General features: G+C 38.7%; 1 protein-coding gene across 1 annotated transcript; it reads right to left on the bottom strand.

The window, feature by feature from the left end:
• Positions 1-12,748: 12,748 nt before the first annotated feature.
• LOC127131567 (lysine-rich arabinogalactan protein 19-like) lies at positions 12,749-13,432 on the bottom strand. Its single transcript, XM_051060480.1, has one exon. It carries the CDS (start codon positions 13,430-13,432, stop codon positions 12,749-12,751), a length of 684 nt encoding a protein of 227 aa, XP_050916437.1.
• Between the last annotated feature and the right edge of the window lie 6,034 nt (positions 13,433-19,466).

A 19,466-nucleotide genomic window follows, 5' to 3' on the forward strand; every position in this document is an offset into this window, starting at 1 on the left:
GCCCTTATTTATAGGTGAATGCAATTGAGTTCACACTTTGCTCATGCGCATAGCCTTTATGGACTTGTGAGAGGCCCATGGATAACTGAAGGAGATTGCTGAGGTCACATAGAAGGCATGTGGTCGTGCACATGAAATTGGAAATGCTTGCATACCAAGTTATAACATAAAATATCAAAAATGCACATAAATGAAAAGAAAATCGAATCTCCCAAATGGTAGATCCAAAAGACTAACGTGAGTAATGGTTGGAAAGCTCTTGAGATAAGGAATAAAAGTCATGTTGGGCAAAAAATAATTTGGCATGTGCAAATTGACCAAAATGTCTTGGAAAGTTCAAGTGTAAAACATATTCTAATCACTTTAAAAAATTAACCCAAAAGTAAGCTTGGTTAAACCTCTCTGTCCTCATGATACAAGCTTCAAATGAAACCTCTCCAACATAAAAGTGGTATATCCTTTCAAGATAGTCAATTTAGACTAAAATGTTTCATCATTTGGATTTTCTATGACAAAGTTATGGGCATTTGAAGTTGGGTACTTTTTCAAATTCAATGAATTAGGTCCAAGATGCCCTATAATGTTTTGCAATATCACATGTATTTCCTTTAGGATTATGAAGTTTTGTCCACCATAAAATTTTAAGTAGACATGTCAATATTTCCAATTCCTTTGGTCTCACCTCAAAATCATAAAAATTGAGAAAGTTATACTCTTGGCAAGTTGACCCAAAATTAGGGTTTCAGTCAAAATGGCCTATATGTTTTGAAATGAATGATGAACTTACAAGTTTCAAATGGATTTTTAATGAACATGAAAGTTGTTCATATGGTTCTTTGTAACAGTTTTTCTTTTGGGGTCATCTTCATTTGATAAACACATCAAAACGTATAGCTCATTGAACCTCAGCTTAGTCAGATGACTTGACTGGTCAACTTCTCAAAGTCAAATTTCCAATCTTGATGAATAAATGATTAAGGGGCCTCAAATAGGCTCATATATGCATTAAATTATGAATTAAAGAACTTCCCTTGATTAAATTTGATCAGAGGTTGAGATTGCTTCATGGGCAAGGCACAGTCAAAGCACAGTGAAATTAGGGTTTCCTTGGGAAACAATCTTCAAGACCTTTGGGTTATATTGATCAAATTGGCAAATATAGATACTTGGGAGACATATATTATGATTAGGAACTTTGTGGACCATTGTCATGCTTTTTCGCATCTTCATTTAGCCATTGCATTAGGCTTAGAAGCCTCCAATGAACATTGTGGAGTACATGATCACTTGAGCTTCAAAACAAAAAGAGTTTAGTGACATATTTTTGTGATTTTTGTTAGTAAGAAAAGAAATAATATACAATACAAGCATGCTTGGTGATCTAAAAACACTCAAACAAGTCCCAACCCTAGGGTTAAGGAGCCAAACATGCTATGATCCTTGAGGCAATGCATTTGTGCAATAACATAATCTCATGAGGGATCTTAGGGTCAAAATTAGGATCTTACAGAATCCTCCATAACTGTTCTTGAGAACCTTCATCCATCGTCTTCACCATCATTTAACAATTCACAACATCATCCTTCATAATCAACTCTTCACCCTTACAAAAACCTTCAATCAACCTTCAACCCAAAATCCAAGAACCTTCAATCCATCCTCCAACACTCACGAACCGAAATAGGGCAGAATTCTCCAATCACCCGAACCCCTTAGTACATTCTTCTTCGACCGTCTTCTATTAAGCATCGCCCTCAACTGTAAGGAAAACAGTATTCTTCGTTAACCCTCAACCTGATAACGAGTTCTTCCAACAGAAAACAGACACAAAAAGCATAACAGAAACAGAAGAAGCAGGAGAGAAGGGGAGCGAAAAGGGAAAAACATAAGACGAAAAATGGCATACCGAAAGGACTGGTTCATCAAGAAGAAAACGTGCTTTCACTTTTTTCAACCTTGATTCTCCTCTCGCGGACTATATCCCAAACCGGAAGAACCTTTCAAACTTCACAATAATCCACATCCTTCAATCTTCATCACGAACTCGTCACAACGATCTGCACCCGTCAATCATCATCACAGACTCTTCACAACGCGGCGAATACGCGAACGAATCGAACAACAAAGACAATGAACACGGAAGCGTAATGCGCGATGATGAAGATATGAACATAGGATCTTCGCGCCGAACTCTAAACCGATAAGCTCACTCACTTCATATTCATTCCGCTTTTTTGTTTCGACACATACAAGAAAACGAAAGGTGGTGAATTTAACTTCATTGAGGTTGGACAAAGCCGATTTGATTAGGAGTGACCGAGGATTCGTTCGGGCTCTGATTCGTCGTGTGATGGAAGAATAAATTTCAGGCACCGCAAGTGAGTGCTCGGTTTCTTTTGACCTGAATTTCGAATTTGGGAAGAAAGTTTGAGCTGGTTTTCTATGACGGCACGTGGCATTTGGTTCGTGAATGTTTAGGGCGAAGCTGAGTTTTTTTGCGTGTGGATTTTCTGGAGAGAAAGATCCATGTTCAGACTCGGGTTTGGCATGTTGGAGTGTTGTGGAGCTCGGGCCTCTGGCCCAAGCTATTTCTTCTTACACTCCCCAAATTAGATTACAAAAAAGGCAAAATATTAAGTGTTCTTGTTAATCTCCCATTAATCCTTCCCTAATCCCCAATAATCCATGTTAAGGATTTTAATTTATTTTAACCTTGTTTCTGCTGTTTTATCTTGTTAGAACTTTGACAATTTTTTATCTCGACTTAAAATAGGTTTTTTTGTTGTTGTGGTTAATTAGATTAACATAGTTCATCATTAGAATTTAATAGGTTTTAGAATGTGATTTAGGTTTAATCATCATGTTGATTTGATTTTTTCCATATTTCCATTCAATTGTAGTTTAATCATGCCTTGATTTTAGTATCACTTTCCATTAGGGTTTTGGTTGATCTTTTTTTCATTTTGTTCATGATCAGATTAATATGGTTAATGGTAGATTTTACCATGATTTTCCCATTAGGTTAATTTTTCATCCAGTTTGGCTATTGTGTGATGATTGTCATGTCCATGTAGATTAGATTCCATTCATGATTTAGATTGTTAATTCCCCAATTGTTAGTTATCCTAATGCAGGTTTAGGTAGATTTTAATTTTTAGAATTAATAGTCACTTTAATTGTCCATTTAATCGATTCGTTGGTTTATGATCATTTTGATTAAATTGAAAATTCCATTTAAATTTAGATGATGAATACTTTGCATGTCTAATCCCTTTTGCCATGATCATGTGATAGATCTTTGATTGTTTTTCATTGAAAATCCATTACCTTTTGGATCGATTTTAATCATTGAGCATGCTTACATATTGTTGCATCATTCTCATTCATTCGACTTTATCTCACGCTAACTCGTTTGTTGTTTGGTGTCCACATGTTAACTTTGAGATACAATTTCACTCCTAGCAAGCCATGTTACTAACCATTTCATTTTCATTCAATAGCTTTGTATTGTTTGAAGTACCATGTCACTTGTATGCCTTAGGCATAATACATAATTTAATAGTTTATAACTTGTTTTTTTTTCTTGTTCCTTTATGTTGTATTGTATGGATCCATCCCCCCATTCTGGGTCGAATGTTCCCCCACCCCCTAGTCATGTAATAGCTTAGATTTATTGCTTTCTAGATAGTCTATTATGCATGTTAATAACAAAAATAAGATACAAAACGATAAACAAAGCATTTCAAAAGAAACAAAAGGTACTTAATTCAACGTCAAGTTATTTTCTGAATAACACTCACACCATTGCAACATGAATGCTAGATCCAACGTCAAGCCTTCCCCATCCACTCCATGGTCCATTATTCACATCTCTTTTCCATTATCTTCTCAAACTCATTCTATCTATCACCTCCATTCTTCACTCACATTTTTCATAATAAATTCAAATGCTTGGTCCAACATCAAGTACCTTTTTCAAAATCATTTTCATAACAAATTGGAATGCCAAATGGGATGTACATGTTTGTACACAACATTCAAGTAATTGGGTTGTCGGTCGTACCTAGTCTGAAGACCCGACACTTGACTTTCCCCCTTAAAACATCTAATGATTCAAACAAGTTAGATCTAGGTGCTATGAGGAAGAAAAATAATAGTTAGGACCTCAGTGTCCTCTTGATTCCCAAGTACTCTAATTGTTGATTATGCTTAGTCAAGGGTTAGAGACTTGTATCCCTCTAAGTTCCAATGATTATACTTGCCAAGTTCTTTTCACAATTCAAATCTATTTTTTGGATGAAAAAGAGTGGTTAGGAGAATATTTCCCTCTCAACTCCCGAGTTATTGGACCGTTGATTGTATCTCGCCAAGGGTCTGATGCTAGTCTCTATGCACAAAATTGACGCAACAACTCAAATCATCTTTTGCCTTAGTTCACTCTATTCAAAACCTTTCATTAAGGACGTGTTACTTTCATTCTACCGTGAACGACGCTTAAGCCTCCATGTGCGAGCAAGTAATGTTTAACTGCTAGAGTGCGAACCAAGCATATCCAATTTACCGCAAACAATCAAATACTTTCCGCTCCCATGACAGAGTATACAAGCAAGTGAATAGTAGCACGTGAACGTCAATATTGTTCAATAAAAACTACCAAACAAATACTCCATTTTTGAGCCGAACTACGAAGCTCTGACTTCCCTATTGCACGTATGGGGATACGTAGGCACGAGCGCCCAAATTTTTGGCGAGCACACTAACTTAAAACTTATTTTCTCTCCCCATCTTATTCTCTCATCTCATTCCCGATAGCAAGCAACATATAGATAAATAAACATCCATACGTATTTAATACGAGCAAGTGGTTCCCATGGAGTACCATGGATGTGAGGGGTTTTAATACCTTCCCCTTGCATAACCGACTTCTAAATCCGCTCTTGGTTGTGAGACCATTTCTCTCATTTGGGGTTTTATCTCTATTTTCCCTTTCCTTTGGAATAAATAAAATCCGATGGCGACTCTGTATTTTTCGTGGCGCTTCAGTTGGCGACTCTGCTGGGGACAATTTGGAGTTCCCATAAGCGAGTCAAGCCTAGCTTGCATGTATCCTTTTTCTGTGGATGTTTATATTTGTTACTACTTGCTTTATTTATCCATTCCTGTTATATATTATCTTGCTTTTACCTTGTGGGATATATAGTATAGAGTGAGAAGCTCAATACACAGGCTTAGAGAGTTCACCTAAGATATGAGGGTTATTCGTATTGACCCATCGGACGTAATTGTCTTGAGGGGGAGATACGAAGATCCCGCTTGGAGTAGATTCTTTTTGGAGTTTTGCTAGCACGTGAGTCACGTTCGCGCTGACAGCCGTTCTTCCAAATAGGGTTCATGACTCCGAGGACCTTTAGACAATCCTTGGCTTTTAAGGTCGAAGGAAACTTCACTTAGAGGAGGTCGTCCTGAAAGTGTTGTTGGCCCACAAGTATTTTGTGTCGATGATGACACTTTCGCCTCATGATCCGTGAATCCAAGCATCTCCAGAAGTCTTAGTACTCACCTCGTGAGGGTATATGGGTTTCTTGCAGGAAAACTTAACCTCCAACACACCTTGAATCTACAGTGATCATGTCCTCTTGTAGCATATGCATTCATAACATATTGCATTTGCATACATATTTGGGCCTTATTATCGGAGAACCCTAAAGGTTTGTGATCTTCCATGTGAACATTCCAAGATGGGATTAGAAAGAAAGAACACACTTCCTCTCAAGTTCAAGCTCCAAGAGTGGATACCCTGGTAGCTCTCAGCAACAAGATTAAACCTTGTAAGAAGAACAACTTCATCTGCAGATATGGGCGGATCCTGGATCTTCTTACCATCCTTGTAGAAATCGCAACTTTGGTGCCTCATCCCAGTATTATGATCCATGACTCAGATGTTTTAAGACTTTCAGTTGGATCCAACCATTGAAGAGTATGATCGAAGTCGTGTACGTTGGATAAAGACCATGCTAAGTTGAAAGGAAAGAGTGAAGAAGATATCGAGCTCTTATCATAAAGTAGAAAAGGAAAAAATTGAGGAAAACCTCAAAGAGAAGTACCAAGATGGTTTAGCTCAAGCATATATGGGGCTAAGTTCTCTCCGAAAACCGTTAAAGCAAACAGAAAAGAAACAAGGTGACAACCACCGTTGGTTCGAGTTGGTTGCCAAAGAGAAGAAGGCATTGAGAGATGAATCTGACCTGGAGATTCAGAACCTCGAGCTTTCCCTCCACGAGGCCAATGCTAAGGTAGAGGTGGAACTTCATCTTAAAGAGGAAAGATGGTTTAGCTCAAGAAGATATGGGGTTAAGTTCTCTCCAAAAACAATTAAAGCAGACTGAAAAGGAGCGAGGTGACAACCACCGTTGGTTCGAGTTGGTTGCCAAAGAGAAGAAGGCATTGAGATATGAAACCAACCTGGAGATTCACAATCACGAGCTTTCCCTCCGCAAGGCCAATTCCAAGGTAAAGGTGGAACATCATCTTAAAAAGGAAGCAATCGGGGTTTCCTACATCACCCTTTATGTCTAGAGAGAGAAATGTCACAAAGCTGAACTTGCCATCTCGAGTGCCGAACATTGAAGAGATCATTTTTCTGCCTTGAAGAATGAGAGTTTGGGCTGGCTCAATGAGAAAGCTCGGATAAATAGTCTTCTTGATGCTTATGCTGGATCTATCAACTTATTGCAACCTGTTGCCGCTTTGTATCGAGCCAAGTATGAATGTTTGATGAGGTTCTGTAACGAGTTAACCAAGGAAGTTCCTTGGAAATTAGAGGATTCTCTAGAAGACGCTGATGGGAAAACCACTCCCCACTCTATACTCTGATTCATCTACCTTTGTGATTGAATAATGAAAAGGTTCAAAGTTGAATTGAAGGAGATGAAGGAAAGGAAAGCAAAGCGTGCCATGTGACCATAGCTTTATTGTTTTCCTTTTTCATGTTTTGAATTACTTTGTAATTGTAATATCAAATTCATGAGTAAAGTGCTTGACTTGTCTGGAATCTGGTGTCCCTAATTTATCCGCCATTTTATAATGTTTTCTGTCACATTATGAATCATATAAGGTTTCTCCGAGAATAAAAACAAAAGTACATACATCATGCATCACGCATCAATCATATATTAATACACTTGTCTTTAAACAAGGTCCTACAACACCTCTCATTTCTGTACAGCTAACTGATTACCCGACATTTGTTCAAGCCAGAAGTATGTCTCGAGTTACCATGGACGAGTTACTGGAAAGTCATGGAGTTTTGAGCTTGGAACTCAACGAACTGAAGAGTCAGTTCGGCCATGCTTCAGATCTCATGAATGTACTTTTGAGCTATCATAGGCCAGTTGTTGTACCAGAAGTGATCGTTCCTGCGAACGTGCCTGACTTTATTCTATATCAGGAGTTACCTCATGGATACCATCCCCATCCTGGATCTTCAATGGCTCCACATCAGCAGTCGTCTCTTATTCCTTGACCCAGGCAGAGCAACCCGGTGTATAATCAATATCCCAATCAGCAAGGGAATTTTGCTCGATAAGGTCAGAGAAAGACGAAGAAGGTAGAGAGGCATATGGATCATGTTCCTATGTCATACAGTAGACTTCTCCCCATCTCTCTTATGCAATCATTGGTAAAGCTAAGGGAAGCTAAGGCCCCTCCAACGCCTCTTCCTCCAGACTATGATGCGAATGCCAGGTGTGTATTCCATTGTGGGGCACCGGGGCGCTCAACCGAAGACTGTCAGAGTCTCAAGTGCAAGGTACAAGATCTTATTGATTCGAAGGTTATTATGTTCACACCACAAGGCCTGAATGTAGTACGCACCCCCTAGACTTCATAGACAAATACGTCTGCGGTGCCAAATCCATATCCAAACCAGCAAAACTACTATCAGCAGGGACACCAGAAACTGAGGAACCCAGAGAGAAGGATAGACCTGATCCCTATGTCATATAGTCAACTGCTTGCTCACTTGCTTCGAGACTCCTTGGTGAAGTATAAAAAGTTGGGACCTCCCCTAACACCTCTCCCACAAGGCTATGATGTCCATGCTAGGTGCGAATTCCATTATGGGGCACCTGGGCATACCGTCGAGAACTGCAGAGCTTTGAAGCATAAGGTCCAAGACATGATTGACTCGAAAGATATATCATTTGCACCAGCGGTTCCAAACGTCATGAATAACCCTGGGCATGCCACAGAGAGAGCAGTGGGAGATTTGAAGAGGTTCCATCTATACGACTACTTCATCAACTTCTTCAAGAACCGAGACCCCAAGCTCTAGGAAGAATAACGCTTATCACTCCAGCAATCACTAGTTTGTTCAATCATTTTTCATGTGTAATTTTTCTTGTTTGTTATTTGTAACATTCACTTGTAATAAACTCGTTTGTTTTTGAATAATAATGACATTGAAATAAATATGCATTGTTTTGAATAAATCCATTTGTGTCCACTCATACTTCTCGTCAATATCAAGCTTTTGTTAAGAGAAATCAAAAGGAGAATGATGAAATTGAAAATCACTGCACGTACGCTTTTGGATAAGACCTTGCTGATGATGTAAGGCATTGTTTCAAATCCTTAAATACCGGAGATATAAGGAAGATAATCCCTAGTTAACCCCTTAGAGCCAAGAAGTAGGAGTTTCTTTCTGAATATACAACCCTCCATCTTAAACCGGGCAGGGTAGTCATCAGTTAGATTGACCAGGAGTTCAAACCTTAAAAGAGGAGTGTCCTACTTGAGGATCAACCATATCTTATCCCTCAAAAGAGGTCGGAAACAATACGTCCACATTGGTTGTCCCTCACCCACAGAGGCACGAGATAGTCACAAACCCCTCCAACCAATCGAACAAATGTCATACGATTTGTTCCAAAAAATAAAAAAAATCAAAAGAAATGAAAGCCCGCTAAGTTGAAGCTTGAGAACAAGTGACTTATGAAGATTGAGAAAAACAAGAAAGGGGGTTTGAATTGTTTTGGAAATAAAAACTTTTTCAGAAATTAGACACACACAGAATAAAAAGGAGATGACACCGAATTTTATACTGGTTCGCTTGAAATTCAAGGCTACTCCAGTCCACCCGATCAAGGTGATTTCGCCTTCAAAAAGGACTTAATCCACTAATCTTGAAAGATTACACAACCAATTGTCTAAGAGAATAATCTCTCAGCCCTCTCAAGTATTCAGATTACACAGAGTCAATTGAGGAAGTATTTTAAGCAAGAATAAAAATTGTAATGTAATGTGCTTCTAACAAACAAGCAAGAATTACAGAATTGTAAGAACAATATCTTTTCACGTAAGAGCAGTAGCTCGTGAAAGATAAGAAGGAAATTGAGAGTTTTCGTATTCTTGTGTGTCTCAGGTGTTTTCTCTTGTGAAGTATTTTGTCCTTTATATATCCGTTGTGAAGGACCGTTGGAGTGATGACAAGATCTTGGTCATTGAAGAATGTTTAATGTCATTACTCTCCTTATTTCCTTCTAAAACAGTTTTGCACGCCTCATTATTTCCTTCTCGAAATACTTACTTTCCAAATAAAGATTTCTTTTCGGTTACACGTTCTGAACTTGTGAGTCTGCATCAGAGTCTTGATAAATCAGAGTTTGTCTTCAGAGGTTTATTATGTCTGACCACATCAGAGTTTCTCAATGCTCTAGACTTCTGATGCGTGGTTTTCGCAAGTATACGAACGCATCAGAGTAATATAAAAGATTGTCGAATCCACAGAGACCAAGTGTCAATCTATCGTTATCTATTGTTATGGTGTTTATCAAAGGCAATCAAAATAAGTGTTTTTAGAGTGTGCAATGAAAAGTAAAGTATTGAATAAAGTTCAATTAATAAAGACAGGGTCGAATGTAATTCACATAATCAATTAATAATCCAAGTACTTGCTAATAGAGCTACTTATGGGCAATGTTTCCTACTTTGAAAAGAACTAATTTAACAGGAACTGTCGCTTTCGCGTATTCAGAACCGAGTTGTACTCCCTAATCAAACCCTCTTATTGTCACTTATAAAAAGGCGCGTATTACGTTAGAGTAGTAAACCTATTTTTAAGAAATATAGTATCTTGACTAAGTTGAAAAGTATTATAACCTGGATTTCTTAACCAAAAGAGGTTCTCACAAACCCGACTCTAAACTCATAAACGCGTCCGAAAATAGTTTTAAAATCTCTTTTCTTCTTAAGTTAAAAACTCCTAATGAACTAAACAAAGTGCTTTCGCTGTTTTTCAAATAGTTAAAAACAACTATGTTTAAAAAGACGTTGGACGACTTTCCATCTTACCCAACGGAATTGAAGTGCGGGAAAACTTAAGTTGAAGGTCAAAATAACCCTTAAGTGTTTCTACGAACACTTGTACGGATTATCGGTTCAATTACGATCCTTACATTCTAACCTTATAGATTTAGTTAGACATGGTAAAGTAAAAGTGCATTAATTTAAATAAAAGTAGTGCGAGTGCGGAATTTAAATAAAAGTAGTGCGAGTGCGGAAAATAAACAAAACTAGTGCGAGTGCGGAAAATAATTGAAGTAAAGCGAGTGCGGGAAAATAAATAAAGTAAAGCGAGTGCGGGAAAATAAATAAAGTAAAGCGAGTGCGGGAAAATAAATAAAGTAAAGCGAGTGCGGGAAATAAATAAAGTAAAGCGAGTGTGGGAAATTAAATAAAGTAAAGCGAGTGCGGGAAATTAAAATAGATAAAGGCAAAGTAATAAAAACCTGCTCCAATCGGAGGGTTGAATAAAATGCAAAGCGGAGATGAAAATGGCGGTATGATTAACTTCCTTCCAAAGTGCTCCAAACTCGATTACAGACTCGATCACAAAACTCGATTACACAATTGTGGTAACACCCCAATGCGAAGCGATTACCACTTTAAAATACTGAATATATGCCTAAGTGAAACGAAGTTTGCTCTAAGTTTGCCTCTGCTCTAAGTTTGGATGATTGAATAAGTGATTTCGAGTCTCTATTTATAGGAGAGTAAAATGATGGAAATGACAAGGATGCCCTTCAACTTGAAAATGGGAGGGAAAACTTTTCCTCTTGTGGCGCCCGCCACAAGGCCAATCTGAGGCGCCTTAGTGGAAGTAGTGGGGAACGTGGCAGTTGAGGGAAGTTGAGCTAGGACACGTCATGGCAGGGTCTATGGCGCCAGCCACAATGGGAACCACAAGTACAAAATGCTGAATTTTAGGGTTTTTAGCTCTTTGTCACTCCTTTTCTCGATCGGGGCTCCGATTATAGTAAAAACCTGAAAACAAAGAGAAACATAGTAATAACACAATAAAATGACAATAAAATGACAATAAAACTACTAAAATGCATGCGAAGTCGGAGTTGAAAATACGGTGAATTTTAGTGTTATCAACTTCTTCAGATTCAGAGTTTGGATTCAGTATTCTTTTATCAGAGTTTCTGACATCTTTATGTTGCGCTCGGTATCTGTGTTGATCAGAATCAGAGCATTCTGGACACATTCTTTCTGAGTAGCATCTGATAGTCGAATAGTTTGTATCTGATGCAATTTTCTATCTGATGTTTGATCAGAGTCCTGCACACTAAGAAACAATTTCGTTAGAGTACCATTTTTGTTTCATCCTTTGTTATCATCAAAATATTAGAGATATATTGTAGAACCAACTTTGTTCTTACAATCTCCCCCTTTTTGATGATGATAAAACAGTATAGAGTAAAGGTGAAACATAAAATAAAATCTTAGATCAGATAGGAAAGTGGGCTCCCCCTGAGTTAGATCTTTGGATAACTCAGAAGTTCTTACCGAACCTTCCTTGGTTTAGTGCTTTAGCTACTTTCCTACATATCTTTAGTCATTGATTTAGTAATAATTTATTTATGATGTTTGCAATGCTTGAGAGCATTTAGTTATGTTGCCATCAAAGTTATTTTAGTTCTCCCCCTTTTTGTCAGAATAAAAAAGAAATAGCGAAAAAGGTTGATATTGATAAAAAAGCATTTACAGATAAGCAGCACATATGTCAGAAAGTAGAGGGCAAAGAGAAAATAACAAAACAGAGAAAGCAACAAGCAAATAGCCTAGGTTCCTAAGGGTTTGGAGGCGGAGGCATCCTTTGGAGCAGCTGGGACAACATGTTTTGAATGTTGACGTTAACTGAGTCCTGTTGATCCAGTCTGGCCCGAACTACCTGTTGTTCTTTCTGCAGTTCCTCTAGAGTCTTCAAGACTAGAGGGACGAACCCAGAGTTGGGGTGCTCCCCCTGAGTCAGTTCATCAGTGTTGGCTTTGGCAGCATCTTCTTCAGTAATGCGAGCTGCTTCTTCAGCGTCGGATCTAGCTTTTGCCTCAGCCTCAGCAGCAGCAACATCAGCAAGAGCCTTTGCTTCAGCTTCTCTGATTCAGTGAAGTTCTTCTTAGCGCGTTTTCTCTTCAGCTTTCTTCCTTGCCCGCTCCTCAGCTTCTCTAGCTAGGCGGTCTTAAAGTATAATCCCAGCGTCTCTGGTGAAGTCGTTGCGGACTTGTTCAGAGAGGAATTTCATCTTGAAGGCGTTAGAGGTCATCCAACTTATCACTCTGTTCCAGTGGATCCTCATAGCAGAGGGATCATCACTGATACCATAGTTGATGGTCAGAGACTTGACCTTCTCAACTAAAGACTCTGCAAAAACCTGGATTGCTTTTTCAAGGGTAGGAAGGATAGTTTATGGTTCAGTGGCAGAGGCTGGGGAGGGTGAGTTTGGGGTAGTTAGATTAAGTGTGGGAGTTGTTGGGTCAGCAGAAGTGATGGGTAGTGGTATGTCAGAGTGGGTCTTTGAGGATAGTTCAGGTTGTGGGGTTGGTTGTGGTTCAGAGTGGGTTGGTTGTTGTTCAGGTGGTGTTTGAGGTGGTTCACATGTGGTTGGATTTGGATGTTCTGGAGGTGAGGAAGTGACGTCTTGTTCAGGTTCAGGATGTGATGGCTGTTGAGAGGCCAGAGCACGAGCTTGGAGAAGACCCATAGTGGGGGATTGGGGGTCAGATGGTTCGATGTTATAGAAGAGTTCGTAGTACGGTGGGGATTGAGGAGATGGTGATGATGATGGTGAAGTGGTTTCATTCAGCATTTCTGCTTTCGAAACAGGTAATGTGGTGGTAGCGAGGTTGAATTTAAGAGAGGGTGGCTTAGAGGATCTGGTGGTTGAGGGAGTAGTTTCAGAAGAGGTGTAAATAGGAGTTGTTTGGGGAAGAGAAGAAGCAATTGGTTTAATTTTGAGAAAGCGAGGGAGAGGTACAGACTTACCTGGAGAGCCAACCAGAGGAATTAGGGGTCTTGATCCAGAGGATTCTCCCAACTTAGCTTGCTTTTCCTTGTTGGACTTCTCAGAGGGCTCTCGCATCCTCTTCATGAAGTTAGGTGGATCCTCAGGAAGCCAGTCCACTGTGAAGTCAGAGATATCCACCCCTTGATTAGCAAGGTCCTGTAGATAGTAGGCTACTACCTCTGGAGGGTCAATCTTGGAGAACAGGTAGAGTTCGTTGGGAATCTCCCTCTGATCTCTGAGTGCTTCCCAGGAGGTATCAAGTGTTGGTTTGGCTCTAACTTGATCAATGATTCCCATGCTCTTCAGATTCCGAGCATTCAGAGGTCTTCCAGTGCCAATGGTGACATCTTCCATGAGTCTGAGCTGAATCAGGTGGTCCACTAAGTCGCTCTCAATCAATACATATGATATGAGTCTCCCCAAATGAATGTAGTTCCTTGTCTTCATGTTATTTCTAGTGTCTTTAACTGAATCTCTGAGATACTTGAAGAGAAGTGCAGGTAGACACAGTTTCAGACCCTTGTGAATGCAGTACAAGATACACTTCTGATATGTGTTGATGTAGTCAGAAGAGTTTGAAGCAGGGCAATGATGAATGGTGCCTAAGATGATCTTCAGCCAGACCCGGAGGTTCTGATGCAGCTCCTTGTTCTTGGAATGCTTGACTTCATAACTCTATTGGAAGATGGTAGGGTTGATTTCCTGGGACAAGTACTTTGCCCCAGGGTTTATATTGTAGATGCGTCTTCCTCGTGTCTTCTCCATGTTCAGAAGGGAGGCAATTGATTTTTCAATGATGACTATCGTGACTCCCAGAACTTAGGAGGCAATGTAGTGATCATCTGAGTCTGCGAAACGCCAGAAATCCTTCACCAGATTCGTGTACACAGGGCCATAGAGGCGTTGAAAGTAGGTTTCCCACCCTTTCATTTTCAATCCTTCAGTAAGGTCTACACCATTTCGCTTCATGTTTTCAAAATCAACCAAAGATTCGCATAGAACATCAAGCTTATCAAAGGGAGTTGCTAGATGAATATGGGGCTCACAATCGAGGATGTAGGGTTCCCTGTAGACTGGGGTTGAGACAACGCCGGTGGTTGCAGTAGTTTGTTGGCTTGAACTGGGTGCTTTCTCTGTTGAGTTCATTTGTTGGGAGAAGTTGTAAATGGATTGTTGCTGAGAATCCATGAAGAACAGTTGAATATGATGGTGAATGTTTGAAGAGTTTGATGAAGACTGCAGAAATTCTTTGAAGGAGATAAAGAACTGAGAGAGAGGGTTTTGTGAGGTCGTGGTGTAAAATGTGCAAGTGTAGTTTGTGAAATGAATATATACACATTTAGGGTGCATGTAAAACGATAATAGAAAGTGAGTTTAACAGTTAAGACAATGAATGCAGCATGTTAACCAAGTAAGCATGTTTGGAGGAGAATGATTATAGCCCGTGATGGAGGTCTAATCCCCAAATCAGCATACTGTTCGAGGAGATATCAAGAGTATGTCTCTTGATTTCTGCTAGACAGCTGTCTAGAAGTTCCAAGGTCAGACGCAAGACGTACCACATGTTACTTTATCTGATCTTCAGGAATACCAAAGGGTTTGATCCTGAGGGTTTCTGACTCAGATGACTTCTAACTGGTAGTAGCATCAAAGTCAGATGCATATTCTAGGTGTTTACTTCAGAGTCTTATTTTTCTATTTCAGAGGCATATTTCGTTTTGGACAATTTTGAATGTTTTGATTTTTCAAGATAAAAGAGAATTTATCTTCAGCCAGGGGTTTGGTAAAAATGTCAGCCCATTGATGGTCTGTATCAATAAATTTTAAAGTGATTACCCCTTTCTGAACATAGTCTCTAATGAAATGATGTTTTATTTCTACGTGCTTAGCTCTGGAATGCAAAATAGGATTCTTACTTAAAAAGATGGTAGCAGTATTGTCACATAAAATAGGAACGTTACTCTCAAAAATTAGAAGGTCTTCAAGTTGATTCTTCATCCAGAGCATCTGAGTAGTGCATAGTGATTTTGATATATATTCTGCCTTTGCGGTGGACAAAGCTATGGTTGATTGCCTTTTTCTGGCCCAGGATATCAGATTCTTTCCTAAGAACTGACAGTTCCCAGATGTACTTTTACGTTCCATTATGTCTCCTGCGTAATCTGCATCACAATAAACAGAAAGTCTACACTCTAATGTTTTCTCATACATCAGGCCCAGGTTAGGGGTCCCTTTCAGATACCTGAGTATTCTTTTAACAGCTGTTAAATGAGATTCTCTAGGATTTGATTGGAATCTGGCACAGAGACATACACTAAACAGAATATCAGGACGTGTAGCAGTCAAATAGAGAAGAGAGCATATCATACCACGATAGAGCTTCTGGAAAACTTTCTGGCTAATTTCTTCTTTTTCCAGAATGCAGGTTGGATGCATAGGTGTCTTAGCAGGTTTGCATTCAGCCATTTCGAATTTCTTCATAATGTCTTTTATGTATTTACTTTGATACACGTAGGTAGCTTCTAAAGCTTGATTAATTTGAATCCCTAGAAAGAACTTTAGTTCTTGCATTAAGCTCATTTCAAATTCTGCCCGTATTAGCTCAGAGAATTCTTGACATACAGAAGGGTTAGTTGAACCAAAAATAATGTCATTAACATATATTTGGCATATCATGAGATCATTTATAATGTTTTTACAAAAGAGTGTATAGTCAACCTTTCCTCTAATAAAGTCATGTTCTAGAAGGAAGTTACTTAATTTATCATACCAAGCTCTGGGAGCTTGTTTTAAACTGTACAGTGATTTCTTAAGTTTAAAAACGTGTTCTTGATAATTGGAGTTTTCAAAACTTGGAGGTTGATTTACATACACTACTTCTGATATATAACCATTAAGAAATGCACTTTTGACGTCCATTTGATATAGTTTGATAGAATGATTTATAGCAAATGAAACAAGTAAACGAATATATTCTAACCTGGCGACTTGGGCAAAGGTTCCATTGTAGTGAATGCCTTCTTGTTGACTGTACCCTTGTGCCACCAGTCGAGCTTTATTTCTGACAACTTCTCCTTTTTCATTCAGTTGTTTTCTGAACACCCATCTGGTTCCAATAATGTGAGTTCCTTTAGGCTTTGGAACAAGATCCCAGACATCATTCTTTGAGAATTGATCTAGGTCTTCTTTCATAGCTAGAACCCAGTCGTTGTCTTGAAGTGCCTCATTATAGGAAGTATGCTCAATCAGAGATACTAGTCCTAGAGGGATTTCTTCAGATACTTTGAATGTCGACCTTGTTCTGATAGGTTCATCCTTGTTTCCCATAATCAAATCTTCAGAGATGTTGGGGCGGCTTCTTGATTTCTTCTGGATAGTTGAGCTTTCAGTTGCATCTGGACTTTGTTTATCAGATACTTCTGGTGCTTTAGTCTTTTCATCAGAACCTGCAAGAGTAATCTCCAGATCTGCAAGTTTCTCAACTAGCTTTGACTTTTCAGGGTCAAGCTTATCATCAAATCTAACATGTATTGATTCTTCCACAATTTTGGTTTCTGTGTTGTATACTCTGTAGCCTTTAGAGCATTCTGAGTATCCTAACATAATACCTTTTTGTGCTTTTGAATCAAACTTGCTCAGATGTTCTTTAGTATTCAGAATAAAGCAAGAGCATTCAAAAGGATGGAAATAAGAAATGTTGGGTTTTCTTCCCTTGCACAGTTCATAGGGAGTATTTTCCAGAATAGGTCTTATAGAGATTCTATTCTAAATATAACACGTTGTATTTACTACTTCTGCCCAAAAGTGCTTAGCCATATTTGTTTCATTGTTCATGGTTCTGGCCATCTCTTGGAGTGTCCTATTCTTACTTTCTACAACTCATTTTGTTGTAGAGTTCTAGGACCGAAGAAACCATGGGATATTCCATTAGAATTGAATAGTTCTTCAAAAAAATTATTTTCAAATTCTCCACCATGATCACTTCTGACTCTGATGATTTTAGAGTCAAATTTGTTTTGCACTTTGGAACAAAAGCTAGTGATACAAAGTGAGACTCACTCTTGTGCTTTAGGAATTTTACCCATGTCTAGTGACTAAAATCATCAACAATAACTAGTCCATATTTCTTTCCATTGACTGATGCTGTTTTTGTTGGTGTAAGCCCTAGAGGCCAATACTTTTGGTACTTGTATCGAATTATTTATTAATAATTAAAAGGCTTTTTCTTTATTATGTTTGATTAATAAAGTCCCTAGAATAGTTAGCCCGTTTAATGTATCAAGTATTACTTAATCATGAGATCACATTAAACATAAGGACACTATTCTTAAAGTATCCATAGTCGAGCTTTATTGTGAAGTGGGATAACATTAAAGCATTAAGACTATTATGTTTGTAGACTGATGATCACATCTCATGGATCATGGATAAAGAATTATCAAGTCTTAAACATAGGTATGAACATTAAGAGTAATATTTATACCGGATTGACCCGCTATGAGAATACTATATAGAAAGTTATGCAAAGTGTCATAAGTTATTCTCATGGTGATAATGGTGTATGTCACTCTTCGACCTGAAACAACTATGGACCCTAGATGTAGAGTCGAGTGCTTTGTTGCTAATCCAACGTTGTTGGTAACTAGATAACCATAAAGACAGTTGATGGGTACTCCACGAAGCATGCTGAGGGACATGAGTGACCTAGATGGAATTTGCCCATCCTGCGTAATAAGATAAATGTCTATGGGCCGAATATTGAATTGGACAAGGATGACATGGTCTATACCTTGTGTTCAATATAGACATAAGGGCAAAGGGGTAATTATACACATAATTATTATCACAGAAGGACTTGTCAGATCACATGACATTTTCATGACTTGGGTAGCAGTGATGTGTTGCTAGATACCGCTCACTGTTTATTATGTTAAATGCGTGATTTAATATAATTACCAATGCCGCGAAAACCTATAGGGTCACACACAAAGGACGGATTGATGAGAGATAGAGCAACTAAGTAACATCGTAAGGTACGGTGTACTTAAGTGGAATACAAAATATGGTAAGGTAACAAATACTTAAGTGATTTTGGCATATTATGAGATATGGGCCAAAATACACTTAAGTGGGCTTTTTAGCTTGAAGCCCACACATGTGGTTCTATAAAAAGAACCCTTGGGTAGAAGCATTGTCACTCAAGTGATCTCTAATTGGAATTCCGTTTCTCTCTCTCTCAATCAAAGCCTTCATTCGTAGCAGCTAGCACTGAGATTGAAGGAATTCGTTCGCGTGGACTGAGTAGAGACGTTGTCATCATTCAACGTTCGTGATCGCCACAAGAGGTAACGATTCTATCACTGATCATGCCCATTCGTAAGGATCACTAAATGGAGAAACTTTTAAATTCCGCTGCGCCTTGGATGGAAATTCTCCTTCAGTTTTAACAAGCCCAAACAGGTTAATGTGAAGAAGTTCCAGAGGCTTAGAGGTGGAAACAGTATTTTTCCTTTTAAAAGATGTTTTGGAAAATTTCCCTTTCTGACATGCCTCACACAGAGCATCTGAAGAATACTTTAGCTTGGGTAGACCTCTGACTAACTCGAGTTTGTTTAGCTGAGAAATTTTTCTCATGCTAATGTGGCCCAAGCGTCTATCCCAGACCCATTGCTTATCGTGAACAGACAGAAGGCATTTTACATTTTGTTCTTTTAGATTTGAAAGATTTATCTTGTAAATATTGTTTTTCCTCCTGCTAGTGAATTCCATTGTTCTGATTAATTGCTTTACATGTTTTTTGATTGAAGATTATATCATAGCCATTATCACTTAATTGACTTATTGATAACGAGTTGTGCATTAATCCTTCTATATAGAGAACATCAGATATAGAGGGAAAAGTTCCATTACCAATAGTTCCGGAGCCTCTGATCCTTCCTTTCTGATTTCCTCCGAAACCTATGAAGCCATCATCTTTAAGTTCCAGGCTTTGGAACATATGCTTTCTTCCTGTCATGTGTCGCGAGCATCCAGAGTCCAGGTACCATGATTGGTGTTTTAATTCTGCTGCATAAGATATCTGCAACATAAACAATCTTATCCTTTGGTACCTAGAATC

Source organism: Lathyrus oleraceus, chromosome 3 (assembly GCF_024323335.1).
Source record: "Lathyrus oleraceus cultivar Zhongwan6 chromosome 3, CAAS_Psat_ZW6_1.0, whole genome shotgun sequence".
Lineage (NCBI taxonomy): Eukaryota > Viridiplantae > Streptophyta > Magnoliopsida > Fabales > Fabaceae > Lathyrus > Lathyrus oleraceus.